Source organism: Suncus etruscus, chromosome 1, assembly GCF_024139225.1.
Source record: "Suncus etruscus isolate mSunEtr1 chromosome 1, mSunEtr1.pri.cur, whole genome shotgun sequence".
In the NCBI taxonomy this organism is placed as follows: Eukaryota; Metazoa; Chordata; class Mammalia; order Eulipotyphla; family Soricidae; genus Suncus; species Suncus etruscus.
The window spans coordinates 1931854-1949499 of NC_064848.1; the positions used below are offsets into that span (position 1 = coordinate 1931854).

At 39.0% G+C, this 17646-nt stretch overlaps 1 protein-coding gene across 1 annotated transcript in view; it reads right to left on the reverse strand.

The window, feature by feature from the left end:
* The window catches only part of SCAPER (S-phase cyclin A associated protein in the ER), a 390328-nt gene that overhangs the window by 225846 nt on the left and 146836 nt on the right, over window positions 1-17646 (reverse strand). Inside the window, 1 exon segment of the mRNA XM_049778585.1 lies at window positions 12733-12859. Within this exon segment, the coding sequence (XP_049634542.1) occupies window positions 12733-12859 (127 nt within the window).

Sequence of the window (17646 nt, forward strand, 5' to 3'; positions counted from 1 at the left end):
CTGCAGGCCTGTGCCCCATCACTGAAGTCATATCTCTCCATTCTCTTTCCTCATTAATTCATAGAAATTTTTATATATTCTCAATAACATTCCTTTATTATTAATATGAAGATTTTCGACTTTTCTGTTGTCTTTTTACTTTTCTCTCATTATGTCTTTTAATGAATAAAAGGTCCATTTTTAATGCAAATTATCAGTATATTCTTTTATGGCTAGTATCTTTTCACTTAGTATCTTATTCTAGGCAAAGCCAAGAAAATATTCTTCTATGTTTTTTCCAAAGAGTTTTTCCTTTAAATTCAATGGAATTAATAATTTTATAATGTGAAATAAGGTCAAGTTTCACTTTTTAAAAGTAAGAATACTTAATCACTCACAGAATAGGCCATAATTCCTCCCCTTCCCCCACTTGACTATGCTTTCTTTTCCCATCAATAGAGAGGAAAGTGCCTTATACCTCACGCATCAAACATTCATGTTTGAGCTAAACAATTTAACGATTCAATTGTGCTCTGTTTCTCTTTTACTCCATCTTCGCACACTTTCTTAGTAATTATTGTAGCTTTATGTTAGTTTTGGCAACTGTTACAGAAAATACTTCAGTACTACTCTTTGCAACAGCATCTGGATTTCTAGAATATACATTTCAACTATCTCAAAATAAAATTTTAACTTTGTAACAAAGATTTTTCATTGGGATTGTATTGAATTTACAAATCACTTTGAGAAGAAACAGAAAAAGAACATGGTGTCTCTCAATTAATTATAAATATGATAAATTTATTCCAAGAAAGTTAAAATTTTAATTTTATTGAAATACAACTGACATTTACTTTTTGATATAACTCCTATCAGTATTTCAAAGACCAAGGATCTTTGATGCCAAGGTGGTTGCCAAGGATCAAACTTGGGCTCCCACATACAAAGCAAGAGTTCTAAGCCTTTCACCTACTCCCAGCACTACAAACAACATCTTATTTGTATAGAATGCTATATTAAGCCACATTCAAAGTCCCTAAAAATAACATTTATATATATATATTTATTAATTTTTTCCAGAAGCTATACTTACTAGTTATAATAATTTTTCTGTTTATTACTTTGAATTTTCTTTATAGACTATACTATCTTACTATTTCATGTTAATAAAGATGTTTTTCAGGGCCAGAATGGTGACGCTAGAGGTAAGGCCTTACAAGAGTTAGCCTGGGATGAACTGCGGTTTGATCCCCGGGCGTCCCATATTGTCCCCCCAAGCAAGGAGCAATTTCTGAGTGCATAGCTAGGAGTAACCCCTGAGCGTCACCAGGTGTGGCCCAAATAACCAAAAAAAAAAAAATTGGCGTTTTTTTCTTCTCATTTTCATTCTTTTTGGGGCCACACGTGGTGGCACTCAGAGGATACTCCTGGCTCTGCACTCAAAAATCATTCCTACCAGGCTCGGAGGACCATATATGGCGCCAGGATCGAATCTGGGGCACCTGCATGCGAGCCAAATGCCATACCCACTATGCTATCATACCAGCACCTTTTCTTTTCATTTTCTTTCTTTTCTTTTTTCTTTTTTTGGTTTTTCGGGCCACACCCATTGAATGCTCAGGGGTTACTCATGGCTAAGTGCTCAGAAATTGCCCCTGGCTTGAGGGGACCATATGGGACACTGAGGGATCGAACGGTGGTCCTTCCTTGGCTAGCGCTTGCAAGGCAGACACCTTACCTCTAGCGCCACCTCACCGGCCCCTTCTTTTCATTTTCTTTTAAAACTTTTTGTTTGTTTGTTTGTTTTTTGGCCACACCCATTTGATGCTCAGGGGTTATTCCTGTCTAAGCGCTCAGAAATTGCCCCTGGCTTGGGGGGACCATACGGGACGCCACAGAATCGAACCGCGGTCCTTCCTTGGCTAGCGCTATACCAAGTACTTCCAGTGCTATGTTGAATAGGAGTGGTGAGAGAGGACAGCCTTGTCTTGTGCCAGAATTTAGAGGAAAGGCTTTCAGTTTTTCTCCATTGAGGACAATATTTGCCTCTGGCTTGTGGTAGATGGCCTTAACTATATTGAGAAAGGTTCCTTCCATTCCCATCTTGCTGAGAGTTTTGAACAAGAATGGGAGTTGGACCTTATCAAATGCTTTCTCTGCATCTATTGATATGATCATGTGATTTCTATTTTCTTGTTGTTGATGTTGTGTATTATGTTGGTAGATTTACGGATGTTAACCAGCCTTGCATTCCTGGGATGAAACCTACTTAATCATAGTGGATGATCTTTTTTTTTTTTGGGGGGGGGGGCACACCCGGTGGTGCTCAGGGGTTACTCCTGGCTGTTTGCTCAGAAATAGCTCCTGGCAGGCACGGACAACCATAAGGGACACCGGGATTCGAACCAACCACCTTAGGTCCTGGATTGGCTGCTTGCAAGGCAAACACCGCTGTGCTATATCTCTGGGCCCGTGGATGATCTTCTTAATGAGGCATTGAATCCTATTTGCCAGGATTTTGTTGAGGATCTTTGCATCTGTGTTCATCAGAGATATTGGTCTGTAATTTTCTTTTTTTGTAGCATCTCTGTCTGGTTTAGGTAACAAGGTGATGTTGGCTTCATAAAAGCTATTTGGAAGTGTTCCTGTTTTTTCGATTTCATGAAAGAGTCTTGCCAGGATTGGTAGTAGTTCCTCTTGAAAGGTTTGAAAGAATTCATTAGTGAATCCATCTGGGCTTGGGCTTTTGTTTTTGGGCAGACATTTGATTACTGTCTTAATTTCCTCAATAGTGATGGGGGTGTTTAGATATGCTACATCCTCTTCATTCAACCGTGGAAGATTATGAGTCCAAGAATTTATCCATTTCTTCCAGGTTCTCATTTTTAGTGGCATAGAGTTTCTCAAAGTAGTTTCTGATTACCCTTTGAATCTCTGCCATATCAGTAGTGATCTCTCCTTTTTCTTTCCTAATATGAGTTATCAAGTTTCTCTCTCTCTCTCTCTCTCTCTCTTTCTTTGTTAGTTTTGCCAATGGTCTATCAATCTTGTTTATTTTTTCAAAGAACCAACTTCTGCTTTCGTTGATCTTTCGGATTGTTTTTCGGGTTTCTACTTCATTGATTTCTGCTCTCAACTTTGTTATTTCCTTCTGTCTCCCTATTTTTGGGTCCTTTTGTTGAGCACTTTCTAATTCTATAAATTGTGTCATTAAGCTGCTCAGGTAAGCCCCTTCTTCTTTCCTGATGTGTGCTTACAAAGCTATAAATTTTCCTCTCAGTACTGCTTTTGCTGTGTCCCATAGGTTCTGATAGTTTGTGTCTCTATTGTCATTTGTTTCTAGAAAGGTTTTGATTTCCTCTTTGATTTCATCTTGGACCCACTGGTTATTCAGTATTAGGCTGTTTAACTTCCATGTATTAAAGTTTTTCTTCTGTGTCCCTTTGTAGTTCACATATAATTTCAGGGCCTTGTGGTCAGCGAAGGTAGCCTGCAAAATTTCTATCCTCTTGATATTATGGAGGTATGTTTTATGTGCTAGCATGTAGTCTATCCTGGAGAATGTCCCATGTACATTAGAAAAGAATGTGTATCCAGTTTCTGGGGGTGGAGTGTCCTATATATATATATATCTCTACTAGGCCTCTTTCTTCTATTTCTCTTTTCAGGTCTAGTATATTCTTGTTGGGTTTCAGTCTGGTTGACCTATCAAGTGTTGACAATGCCATGCTGAGGTCTCCCACAATTATTGTGTTGTTATTGATATTATTTTTCAGATTCATCAACAATTATATTAAATATTTTGCTGGCCCCTCATTCGGTGCATATATGTTTAGGAGAGTGATTTCTTCCTGCTGTACATATCCCTTGATTAATACAAAATGTCCATCTTTGTCCCTTACAACTTTCCTGAGTATAAAGTTTGCATCATCTGATATTAGTATGGCCACTCCAGCTTTTTTATGGGTGTTGTTTGCTTGGATGATTTTCCTCCAGCCTTTTATTTTGTCTATGTTTGTTCTGACTATTAGGTGCGTTTCTTGTAGGCAGCAGAAGGTTGGATTGAGTTTTTTGATCCATTTAGCCACTCTGTTTCTTAACTCTTAACTGGTGCATTTAGTCCATTGACATTGAGAGAAAGAATTGTCCTGGGATTTAGTGCCATCTTTATATCAAAGTTTGGTGTGTCTGTTGGTCAGTCTTGGCTTAAAGTAGGTCTTTCAGTTTTTCTTTTAAGACTGGTTTTGAGTCTGTGAAGTTTCTGAGCTGTTGTTTGTCTGTGAAACCATGTATTGTTCCTTTAAACCTGAAAGTGAGTTTTGCTGGGTGCAGTATTCTAGACAAAGCATTTATTTCCTTGAGTTTTGTCACTATATCCCACCACTGCTTTCTGGCCTCGAGTGTTTCAGGTGACGGGTCTGCAGTAAATCTGAAGGATGTTCCCTTGAATGTAATTTCTCTTTTCAATCTTGCTGCTTTCATAATTCTGTCTCTATCTGTGGGATTCGTCATTGTGACTCGGATGTGTCTCGGGTGTTTTTTCTGAGGTCTCTTTTAGTTGGTACTCTTCGGGCATGCAGAATTTGATCACATGTATTCTTTAGCTCTGGTAGTTTCTCTTTAATGATGTTCTTGACTGTTGATTCTTCCTGGAGATTTTCTTCCTGGGTCTCTGGGACTCCAATGATTCTTAAGTTGTTTCTGTTGAGCTTATCATAGACTTCTATTTTCATTTGTTCCCATTCTTTGAGTAATTTTTCCATTGTTTCATCATTTGCTTTAAGGCTTTTTTCCAATCTCTTCTGCTGCATGGAGTTGTTATTCATCTCATCTTCCAGTGTACTAATTCTATCCTCAGCTGCTGTTAACCCATGGGAAAGCTCATTCATGCTTTTCTTCAATTCATCTACTGAGTTTTTCAGACCTGTTATTTGACCTGAAATTTCAGTTTGGAGTTTTCTCATTTCTATCTTCACATTCTCTTGATTCTTATTAGTGTTCTCTTCTATACTTTCTTTGAGTTCTTTGAACATCTTCCATATTTCGACTCTAAACTCCTTATCTGAGAGACTGACTAGTTGGTTGGCCATGTTCTGGTCATCTGAGTTGCCGTCTTCCTTCTCTATGTCTGGCGCTGACCTGCGTTGTTTCCCCATTGTTACACTTGTATTATGGTTTTTTTCTATGTATTGTGGTTGCATGCATTGGCTAAATGATGTGTCGCGCTCCTCTGGCTCCTCCCTCTCTGGGCGTATCAACTCACTTCCAGGGAAGGCTAGCAGTGCGCAGATGAAGCCACACACAGGACGAAATCAGGCCAAGAATGCAGCACAGCACAGGAGACAGTCAAAGATAGGTGCTGGCATCTGAGTTCCAGCAGAGTTCAGCCAAATTGTCAGTTTTTTAACCTACTTTTAAATGGCTTCATTGTATTTTTTTTTCCTAGATACAATTAATCAAGACTAAGGAAATTCCCTCATATTCCTGGAGTAAGCCCTCATCTGTGTGAGGTCCAAATGCAAAATAAAAAAAATATAAAAATAAAAAAATACATATAGTTGATAAATCATACTAAGACAATTAGTGTTCTATACAGAGTAAGATATGTAACTATACAACTAAGTGTGATCAAGTTAGACGGGTTTGATATATACTTATTGTAATCAGCATAAAAAATGCTGCGAGGCCCTCCCTACCAACTCCCCCTAACTTGGACTGTTTCTTGAAACCGGACCTAGGTCCAAAAGTATCCCCAATGCAAGAACTCTTCCAAGACCTCCCTGCCGCAAATTTTTACCAACCTGAAGAAGGTCAGGTGGTGTGAAAGGAAGATGCCTGGGAACCCACACATCACAAGAAAAACCCAAAAGACAATGGGAAAAACTGTACTTCCAACATAGGCATAAGACCTGTAATACACCACCTCATTACCTGCTCTCCCCCAAATACCATGGGGTGCACACATAGGCAAAACTCTCCAGGACATTGAGACTACAGGCATCTTCAAGGAGGAAACTGCACTCTCCAAGCAAGTGAAAGCAGAGATTAACAGATGGGAATATATTAAGTTGAGAAGCTTCTGCACCTCAAAGGAAATAGTGCCCAGGATACAAGAGCCACCCACTGAGTGGGAGAATCTATTCACCCAATACCCATCAGACAAGGGGCTAATCTCCAAAATATACAAGGCACTGACAGAAATTTACAAGAAAAAAACATCTAATCCCATCAAAAAATGGGGAGAAGAAATGAACAGACACTTTGACAAAGAAGAAATACAAATGGCCAAAAGACACATGAAGAAATGCTCCACATCACTAATCATCAGGGAGATGCAAATCAAAACAACGATGAGATACCACCTCACAACACAGAGAATGGCACACATCACAAAGAATGAGAACAAACAGTGCTGGCGGGGATGTGGAGAGAAAGGAACCCTTATCCACTGCTGGTGGGAATGCCGTCTAGTTCAACCTTTATGGAAAGCAATATGGAGATTCCTCAAAAAACTGGAAATTGAGCTCCCATACGACCCAGCTATACCACTCCTAGGAATATACCCTAAGAACACAAAAATACAATACAAAAATCCCTTCCTTACACCTATATTCATTGCAGCACTATTTACCATAGCAAGACTCTGGAAACAACCAAGATGCCCTTCAACAGACGAATGGCTAAAGAAACTGTGGTACATATACACAATGGAATATTATGCAGCTGTCAGGAGAGACGAAATCATGAAATTTTCCTATACATGGATGTACACAGAATCTATTATGCTGAGTGAAATAAGTCAGAGAGAGAGAGAAAAACGCAGAATGGTCTCACTCATCTATGGGTTTTAAGAAAAATGAAAGACATTCTTGCAATAATAAATTTCAGACACAAAAGAGAAAAGAGCTGGAAGTTCCAGCTCACCTCAGGAAGCTCACCACAAAGAGTGATGAGTTTAGTTAGAGAAATGACTACATTTTGAACTGTCCTAATATTGAGAATGTATGAGGGAAAGGTAGAGCCTGATTAGAGTACAGGCAGGGGTTGGGTGGGGAGGAGGGACATTTGGGACTTGGGTGATGGGAATGTTGCACTGGTGATGGGTGGTGTTCCTTTTATGACCGAAACCCAAACACAATCATGTATGTAATCAAGGTGTTTAAATAAAAAAAAAAATAAAAGATAAAAAAAAAATTCAGCATTTAAAAATGTTTTGAGGGGGTCAGAGAGATAGCATGGAGGTAAGGCGTTTGCCTTGCATGCAGAAGACAGTGGTTCGAATCCCGGCAGGAGCGATTTCTGAGCATAGAGCCAGGAGTAACTCCTGAGCGCTGCTGGGTGTGACCCAAAAACCAAAAATAAATAAACAAACAAACAATAAATACAATGTTCTGAATTTCATGGCATATCCACTGGGGTAAAAATAAATTCTTGCTCAATTGCCATTATAGAGCTGGAGTAATAGTACAGCAGGCAGGGTGCTTGCCTTGCACAGAGAAGACCTAGTTTGGCTTGGTTTGGTTACCACATACAGTCTACTGACCCCACCAAGAGTGATCCCTGTGTGCAGCACCAGGAGTAACACCTAAGCATTGCTGGATGTGGCCCTTAAACTAAACCAAATGGAAAAAAAACCCCAAAAACCAGCCATTCTAGAAGATGACATCTAAAGTAAATGCTCATGCTTGTTTAAAAAAGCTAAAAAAATAATTACTACTTAAATTCTAAACATGGTATGCAAAGTTATCTGGCATTATACATGAATGTTACTTTGCCAAATTTTGAGACTAAGGTTGTTATTATTTTCCTCCCAAGCAGATGTTCTATTTGCTTCTGAGGGGCTTGGGAATATTAACAAACTAAAATAACTTTATTCCTTTTTCATTTTTCAGATGTTCCCAGACTCTGAAATGATCTAAAGTGAGCTGTAGCTAGCATGATCACTGGTGCACACACACCATCTAGCTTTCCCCCTAGGCAGGGTTCTAAGATGCCAGCTAACACATTGGTTGGGCCATAGTTTCTGCCATTTACAGTTCCAGATTTCTATATGTGTAGTTTTCTCACCCCTCCACACTTCCTTCACAATTGTGTTGAAATTCTGATAGCACTATTCAGCTTCTCCTGTGCTACTTTTGGATTAATAGTTTTAAGTCTAAAATGCCAAGCTACCTGATTTGGTTTCATGAATTCTTCACTACTTTGCTAGCAATTTAATTCTAGTTTAATTTGGCTAAGTTTTCCTGTCTAGCACTGGGAGAGCTACCTGAATCACCAATACTCTGATAACTACCATATATTTTTTCAAGTTCGACTTTTACTTCCTTAAATAAAGGCTTATTACTTGTGTAATATAAGATTGGCATTAACCATTCCTTGCAGTTTCAGTTCCTGCTTACTCTTATCCATATGCCTTATTTATTTTAAGCTGTAGCTCCCTGTTCTTGTAAAACTGGACAAAAACTGAGACCTAAGAGAAAGTGCCTTCTTCCTGTGAGATTTTGTATTTCCTCCTATCAGATTCTTAGGAATACCATGACTCAACCAGGGGCTTATCTGTTTTTGAAGTGCCAACAATCAAATTCAGAGCCTTACACATGCAAGGCAAGTGCTCTAGTGCTGAGCCACATCCATGTCCCTCAATCCTGGAACTAGTTTGAACTCAGTTAGCTGTGTAAAGTAATACAACTGATGTAAATTCAACCTGTAAATCTCCTCCAGGGCCAGATTAGGATTAAGGTTTCCACAGGAGGTCTAGGTGCTTTCTTTGCCTGTCTGCAGGAAGGGTGATGGATAATGTCAGGGAGTAGGCTACAGTAGTTTGTGAAGGGAAAATATATTTGACATCCTAAGCAGCCCTTAGGGTCTTACTTTCTGTTCCTTTACCCCATTAGGCTTACAAAATTGTAACTTACATTTGCCAGCACGAAAAATGTTTTGGGACATTTCTTTACAAATATAACCTTCTAAATTTTTGTTTTCCTTTGACTTTGCTATTCCTTCATTTCTATTTAGCTGTCAGATGCTTTTAAGAAATCGCTTTTTGTTTTCCTCAACATTTAAATATGCTTGCTCGTTAGCAGAATCTCAGAGCAAGTTCTTTATCCCAGTATTTTTCAAAATGGGCCATATGGTCCTTTTTGTCCAGGATATTTCAAAAGAGCCACAGGTGAAATCACAGCGTAAGACTAGGGAGTGTGCTATTAGGGCAAGGAAGGGAGCACAGAAACAAGATCAGATGGGAGCCACAGTCAGAGAAAGGTTGAGAAACGCTGCTCTAGACTACCAAACTTTTTACCTTAACTTTTCTTTTATTTTTAAATTCTGTTTTGTTTTGTTGGCCATACCTAGCTCTGCTTAGGATTTACTTCACACTCTGAGTTCAGGGATCACTCCTGGAGGTGCTCAGGAGACCAAGTGGGGTGCTGGGGATTCAGCCCAGGTCCACTCTATGCAAAGCAAATGCCATACCTGCTGTATTGTCTCTCCAGCCCTGGCTATCATATTTCCTGTAGAAGTAGCTAAATTTTGCTAATATAGGACTTATGCTTCAAAGCTTTGACCTTTTTTTTTGTTTCTGAACAGAATCAGAGATACCCAAGAGTCAGAAGGGACCTGAGGCACAGAGTCAGGCCCAATCACCAGGTCTCAGCTTCCTGCTTGCTTCTACATCACAAGATCAGTATATTTGCTCTAAAGCAGTTCTTAGAACTACTTAGATAATCTACTAAGAAAGCCTGCATCAAAATCATCACAGAAAAAGTGAGTTGAGGTCAAAGTAAGAAGCTAAAGACAACTTCTCATCACCATTCCTCAGTGAGAAGTGCCTAGTCTGTTCAGTTCCACACAGCTCAGTTTTAGGCTGTCTTCAAACCCTTTACTGGGTACTTGGCATTGGCTCTAATGATTCAACTACTCCAGGCAATTTTCCAAACAAAGAGGAATGGTTATTTACAATTCTCAGACTAGAATCATAAATATCATTGGCCAAATTACATTGAAATGCTGATATAACGCTACAGGAGTTATAAAGTGAGTCTGTTTTGCAGAGGTTAGAAAGGACCTTAGTTATAAAAGTAGCAAAAGGATCTTATTGTAGCTGGGTTTAGACTCTTAGGTGGTCCTGAAGTGTATACTCTGAGGACAGTTTTATAGTAAGGTTCCTGACACAGACCATTTAAACTAGGAGCCAGACTACATTTTTCTCCTCCAAATTGTAAGGAATCAGTGCTATTCTAGTAAAGTACTCCTGTGTGAATGAAATAACTTGACTTGGATTTTCATACTAAGTAACTCTTAGAGATCATTTCACCTTTTCCTTTAAAAATAATTGTCTGAGATTACTTCAATCTAAGAAAATATTCCTAGGGTGATTTAGCGCTGAGTTTTCAAGGAGCTGTCCTTTAGTTCTAAGGAGAAGATAAGCAATATTATGCGTTTAAAATAATGAGAGAAACTTTTCTTAGATATTATCACACCTCCAAATGCTCTGCATAACAAATTCTGACAACTGCTGATTTCTTATTACTTAACATATGGACAGAGATAAAGTGCACAGAAGACCATGCGATGACACAGGCTGCACCAACATGCCCAATGATGTGCACTCAATGTCTGTCCTCTTGGGTCATTCGTATGGCCAAGCACACAACTTGTGCCTTCCATCAGAGCAATGTTCTGAGAGTCTCATGCATGTCCTATTGAAATTGGAATTTCCACAAGGGCTCAACTATTTGTTTTTTAACAAGTTCTTAGGGACTAGAGATAGCATGGAGGTAAGGCGTTTGTTTGCCTTTCATGAAGAAGGCCATTAGTTCGAACCCCGGCATCCCATATGGTCCCGGAGCCTGCCAGGAGTGATTTCTGAACGTGGAGCCAGGAGTAACCCCTGAGATCTGCCGGGTGTGACCCAAAAACAAAACAAAACAAAACAAAAGTTCTCTAGGGGATTCTGAAGTAGACAACCATAAAATGACATCCAAAACAAAGGCATTCCCCCAATTTCCTCTTTCCTTTTCACCTAGCCCTAAAAGTAAAAGTAAAAGTCTACCTGGATCTTACTCTACCCTCCCCACCTAGTTGAATTTTGTTTTGAGGATAAAAAAAAGGCAGTTTGACTTGGCATGCTCAGACACCAACAGGTGAGGGTTGACTCCCTGACTCTCTCCTGATTGGGTTTGGCTTATTAATTCGCCACTACTCTGCTTCTTCAGACCATCCACCTGGGATTTGAGATATGGTGTGTAGGGTGATTTCACAACGTACAGTCTGAAACCATCCCCTAAAAGAAATGCTTCTTCATTTGCTCTGATAAGATATTTAAGCAGCCTTGATTATAGTGCTGATAAAGATAAATTTATCTTTTGATAAAGAACAAAAATCAAGCAACTATAATGTAAAAATACATATAGGTAACAAATGTGACAATTGTCAAGAAACAAGAAAAAGCTACTCCTTTAAAATCTTACATTACTTTCATCACAGGATGAAAAGGCAGAGGGAAGAATGGAATAAGAAATGTACTAGAAACAGTTTACTTCTTAAAACCAGGTGAGTTCATAGTTGACACTATTATCTATGTAATCTTATCACTAAACTATACCAAATACCACAAAATAAATCTAAAAAAATTTGATGATGCATATCTAAAACATTCATTATGGTATAATATTCAATGCTGCTTCAATGAAAAAAGGAGAAAACAAGAGGCTGGAAAGAGTGACAATAGATGCTTGTCTTGCACTTGATCCATCCAGGTTCCAACCTTGGCAACCCACAGGTTCTCCAAAACCCTGCCAAGACTAATCCCTAAGCACAGAGCCAAAGTAATTCCTGTATACTGCCAGGTGTGCCCCAAAACATAGCCCATACCTTAATAGAAGTTAGAAATTATAAATGATATAAATTATGTAGACTGTGACATAAGGACATGAGAATATATCTGTGCTAATATTTGCTAAATAATATTTTTAGTATACAGAAAAAGGGTTAGATAATAAACATAACAAAAGGTCAATAAATGGGTACTATAGACAATTTTACTACTTTATACATTCAAAATTTTCCATAATGAATATTTAAATTTTAGTAATTATTATTTATTACCATTTTAAAATTAAAGTACAGGACTTATTTTAATACTGTTAATTATACTTTTCATGAATACAGTGTTTCTACATCACACTCATCACCAGAGAGCCTGATTCCTTCCCCATCCATTCCAGAGCTCCCCTAAGCTCAGTTCTGCAGATAAAATCTCCAGTTCCTATGTCTTTGGTCATTTTTTGTTCTCTTGCTATGTTTTTTATGTCACACTAGTGAGAGATCTTTATAAATAGCCAATATTTTTTAATTACTAAGAACTTTTAAATAAAGGAAAACTGCTGTTTTCCATTGAACATAGAAAGGAAATTGGTATTCTAGAAATCTTGTCATTTAGAAACTTTATTAATTCAAAGTTTTACATTTTCTGGAACAAAACTGAGTATCTTTATTACTGCATTTTCATTTAAAATAACCCTGTTATGTGAGGAAAAACTGACTGAGAAAACTATGGCCTAGCGAACATACCTTTGCTATTAAGACATTTATAATGAAAATAATTATAAACAACTTTGATCTCAATGAGAACAAAAGAAGAAAACAAGGGTCAGCAGCAGACTTTTGGAAATATAGAAGGAACATATTGAAAATCCACTGTCATCATGAAAAACCACAAAGGCAAAGTTTAGAGTCCACAGATTAGGAACCTACCTCTTTTTCTAATATTCTAGCAACTTCTCCAAGGGTCCGATCTAAAGCAGAAACTTTCGTGGTGGCCCATGAGCCACTGTCTTGCACCTGTAGTTGTTTTAGAAGATCTTTGGCTAATCGTTGCAGCCTTCAATATAAAATGAAAGGGAAGAATAATATTAGTGAATCAATCCAATGGTAAAACTGCATTTTTTTTTACACATCTGGAACAGAAGTTATTGCAATTGCTGTACTAGAAACTACTGCATATAGCTCTTGAGAAGAGTCAAGAACAAAACACTCCTGAAACTGATATGATCTTATATTCAGGAGCATCAACCCAGTGCTCAGCACAAATGAAAGCCAGAGGGCATACTGTATTTGCTTATGCAAATCTCAGTGTGGTGCTTCCACCAATTCAGAAATGAACCAGTGAGAAAATAAACCACTAGAAGTACTGAAGCAGGTTTGTTTTGTTGTTTATTTATTTGGATTTGTGGCCATATCCTTCTGATTCTGGTCTCAGGGGACCAAATACAGCGCTCAAAATCGAACCTGAGTCAGCTCTATGCAGAGCGAACATCTTTTTTTTGTACTATCTCTCCAGCCTTCCTGATCAAATTTTTTAATACTTTGATTTCAATTTCTAGGTATGCTTCGATATTAGGTGACAAGCACTGTAAACTTTAAGAATGTTACTACCAGCTGGTCCGAGTGCAGTGGTGTTTACAATTAATTGATCATAGCCAGTTACAGATTCCTTGGACCGGAGAGATAGCATGGAGGTAAGGCGTTTGCTTTGCATGCAGAAGGACCGTGGTTCAAATCCTGGCGTTCCATATGGTCCCCCGAGCCTGCCAGGAGCGATTTCTGAGCACAGAGCCAGGAGGAACCTCTGAGCACTGCCGGGTGTGACCCAAAAACCAAAAACAAACAAACAAACAACCAAACAAACAACCAAACCGAATGCTACTACCACCACTCCCTCTCCACCCACAACCACCATCCCTTGTTCCAATTTACAGGCAATTTAGGAATTGCCAGCATTAGCTGATGTTAACTGGTGCAATAGAGCAATTACTTTTCATCAAGAAGTAACATATACTAACTTGTGGTGATTTTTTTAGTCAGGGGGCTGCAGACAGTTTTTCTTTGGAGCCTCATTTCATACACATCAACATTATAGGAACAATCCTCCTCTCCTTTTCACTTGCTTAAACATCCTACCAACAGTCACCATGTTCTTTCACAGATTCCTCCTCTTCCCTCTAATCATCCTCCTAACCCATTATGGTCAGACTTCCATTTCTAACTGCAGCCTCATTTAAATTCTTTTAAATGTGTTAGATTCCTTCTTTGTTAATCTGTTTGTGACTCCTACTACTCAAATCCAGTCATAATGATCATTATCCATGTTTGTTCGCTTCTACTATGCGTCAAGAAGACATTCGATACTTGGGGCCGGAGAGATAGCACAGCAGTAGGGCATTTGCCTTGCATGCAGAAGGACCGTGGCTCAAATCCTGGCATCCCATATGGTCCCCTGAGCTTACCAGCAATGATTTCTGAGCGTAGAGCCAGGAGTAACCAACCAATCAAACAAACAAAAACAACAAAAAGAAAACATTCAGTACTCACATGTAAAATAAAACCCACAGGATTTTTGTTGTTGTTGTTGTTGCTTTTTGGGCCACACCCGGCAGCACTCAGGGGTTACTCCTGACTCTACACTCAGAAATCACCCCTGACAGGCTGGGAGACCATATGAGATGTGGGGAATCAATCAGAGTCCCTCCCATGTCGGCAGCATGCAAGGCAAACACCCCTACCACTGTGCTATCTCTCTGGCCCCTCATTTTTCTTTATTATCCCAGAACAAATACCATTAGGGTGGGGCAGGGCAGAGTGATCTAGGTGGGCTTTTACATATCATAGGAGATTCAACAGAAGAGGAAGATGGGGAATGCCTTTGTTTTGGGTTAATAGCTGGGTATCATCTTACAATTTATTTTCAAAATAATGTCTGCAAAAATGTTCTAATGTCTTTGTCCACAGAAGTTGATGGAAAAGGAACTTGTATATATAGATTCTTGTTACAGTGATCATCATAAGAATTATAAGAGGGGCTGGAGAGATAGCATGGAGGTAAGGCCTTTCATGCAGAGGATCAGTGGTTGGAATCCGGCATCCCATATGATCCCCTGAGCCTGCCAAGAGCGATTTCTGAGCATGGAGCCAGGAGTAATCCCTGAGCGCTGTCGGGTATGACCCATGGCTTTTAAAAACCAGAGAAGATTAACGTAATGTACTTACTACTCAGTAATGTAGACATTTAATAAATGATCAACTCCCATTACTATTTATTGACAGGGGGTTTCAATCAAACAAAAGAAAACAAACAAACAAATCTCATAAAAATAGAGTAACGAATAATGTACTTTTCCCGTCCAATCAAATATGGGCTGGAGTCCCATCCGATTAAAGTCACTGAGCTTATCACGTGGAAGAGTATTGACAGCAAGCTTTATTGTATGATAGATAAGTAGCCACTTCAGCTCCGGGCTGAATAAAGTCTGCTCACCATGTAACTAAATATCCCAGCCATAGCAATAGATGCGTATGAATCTAACAGAATTCTTAGCAGGAATGCTCACATTCCGCTCACAAACCAGGGCACTTAGGGAGGCAAAAGGACTTATTTTAATTCACAGAATACAAGAGGCTTTTATTTCGCCGAGGTCCATCAAATCCAGGGTTCATAGAAACCTACCCTTCAAGGAAGAATGCCAAATCAAGGAGAGGCTTGGGAAATGTGGGGTAAACCTCTATTACATTCCCTGCCTCCACAGAAGTAACACACAAATAATACAGCCCCTCTCAAGACAAAAAGGCACCAGACTTTGATTCATACTATAACTAATTACAGCAAGGCACAGGAGTCAACTACTGAGAGTGATATTTTTTCTACAGGGCAAGAAGAGGAGCTGTTAGAAGGTGTAGTTTTTAACACAGAAATTGTTATTTGAGTCATTCCTGACAGTTCATTTTTCTGGCCTGATAAGAAAAAGCAAGGCTTCGAAACCCTGAGCCTGGAACATAAGTATCTGTCAGGTAAATGGCTTTGTGGAGAATGTTGTATGGTCAAATAGTTTCTTTTTAAACCTTGAACAAATGCCAATGATAACTCTAAGTTCAAATCTCTCAGTGATGAATGTAAAATGTAAAATTTTCTCTGTAGGAAGCTAAGCTTTTATCATAGCAATGAGATTTCAGAGGATGACCTGAGAAAATATAAGAAAGGAGTCTAGGTCCACATTAAGAAGCAATGTTCTTCAGTGGGATGGATTGGAAGACAGAAATACACCCCCCCCCAACAAACTCTTCTATTTTAAAGATATAAAGTATAAATTTAGAAATAGCAGCTTCCGGGGCCGGGCGGTGGCGCTGGAGGTAAGGTGCCTGCCTTACCTGCGCTAGCCTAGGAGACGGACCGCGGTTCGATCCCCCGGCGTCCCATATGGTCCCCCAAGCCAGGAGCGACTTCTGAGCGCATAGCCAGGAGTAACCCCTGAGCGTTACCGGGTGTGGCCCAAAAACCAAAAAAAAAAAAAAAAAAAAAAAAAGAAATAGCAGCTTCCTCTCCACTTACATTACATTTGAGTCTGTTATAAATAGAAGAGATTAAAAATTCAGCTAGCACCTTTCACTGTTCACAATATATGATGATAACAGTCCATGTAAATGTATTGCATCCTACCCTAAATAACTGTCATCTTCCTTGCCAATATCACTTTCAGGGGGACTTGCCTTTTTCCCTGTTAAGGAAAGAGGAAGTATTAGAGACCTCAGACTTTCAGAAAAGTACGAGAGTCCTCATATTCATATGCATAAGGGAACTAAGGGCTTAATGCTCGCAGATTGTTAGTGTTACCAGGCCCTCAGCCTTGAGTGGAAGAGTTAGAAAAAATATGTGTTTTTATTAACTTGTTTGATTATTAATATATTGACTCTGTATATTGAGCAGTAGCTTTCTTTCTATGAAGTAGCAGTAGGTTTCTTTCTATGAAGGCACCACTAGAAAGAAGATATTACAATTGAGCAGGTAAAACAAAAATCATTTATGTTTCCGAGTATATTACTAAATTTAGATTTAATTCCCAGTATATTATTAAATATAGATTAAAATGTAGACTACTGAGTGTATAATAGCATTATATGTAAAATGATTATACATTTATAACATGTACATATCTTACTCTACTGATAAAAAATTAAACGATCTAAATGTTCAATGACCATGGGGGAAAGGCTGTGATACATATCTACACAACTACACAGCTATTAAAAAAAAGAAGGAATCTTTCCTTTGGCTATAATGTGAGTGGATCTAGAGGATGTATTTTTTATATTTTTGGTTTTTGGATCACACTGGCAGTGCTCAGGGGTTACTCCTGGCTCTATGCTCAGAAATCACTCCTGGCAGGCTCAGGGGAACATATGGGACGTCAGGATTCAAACCACCGACCTTCTCCATGTGAGGCAAACACCTTACCTTCATGCTATCTCTCAGGCCCCAGAGAGGATGTATTATTAAGAGAAAGAAATTAAGGGAATAATATTGAATGATCTCATTCATTGTGATGGTATATAAAGAAACAAAGCAAAGGAACAGTGTCAAATGATAAAAAAAACAATAGACTGGGCGGGGAGGGGGGTTTGAATCCAGAATAGGGGTTTGAATCCGGCATTCCATATGATCCCCCATGCCTGCCGGGGTGATATTTGAGCACAGAGCCAGGAGTAACCTCTGAGTGCAGCCGGGTATGATCCCAAAACAAAACAAAGAAAACAATTAGACTATGGCTCTCAAGTGGTGGGAGAAGGGAAGAGTGGCAGACCCACCTCTTCCAGAGCCAATCAAGATCCCTGAGCACA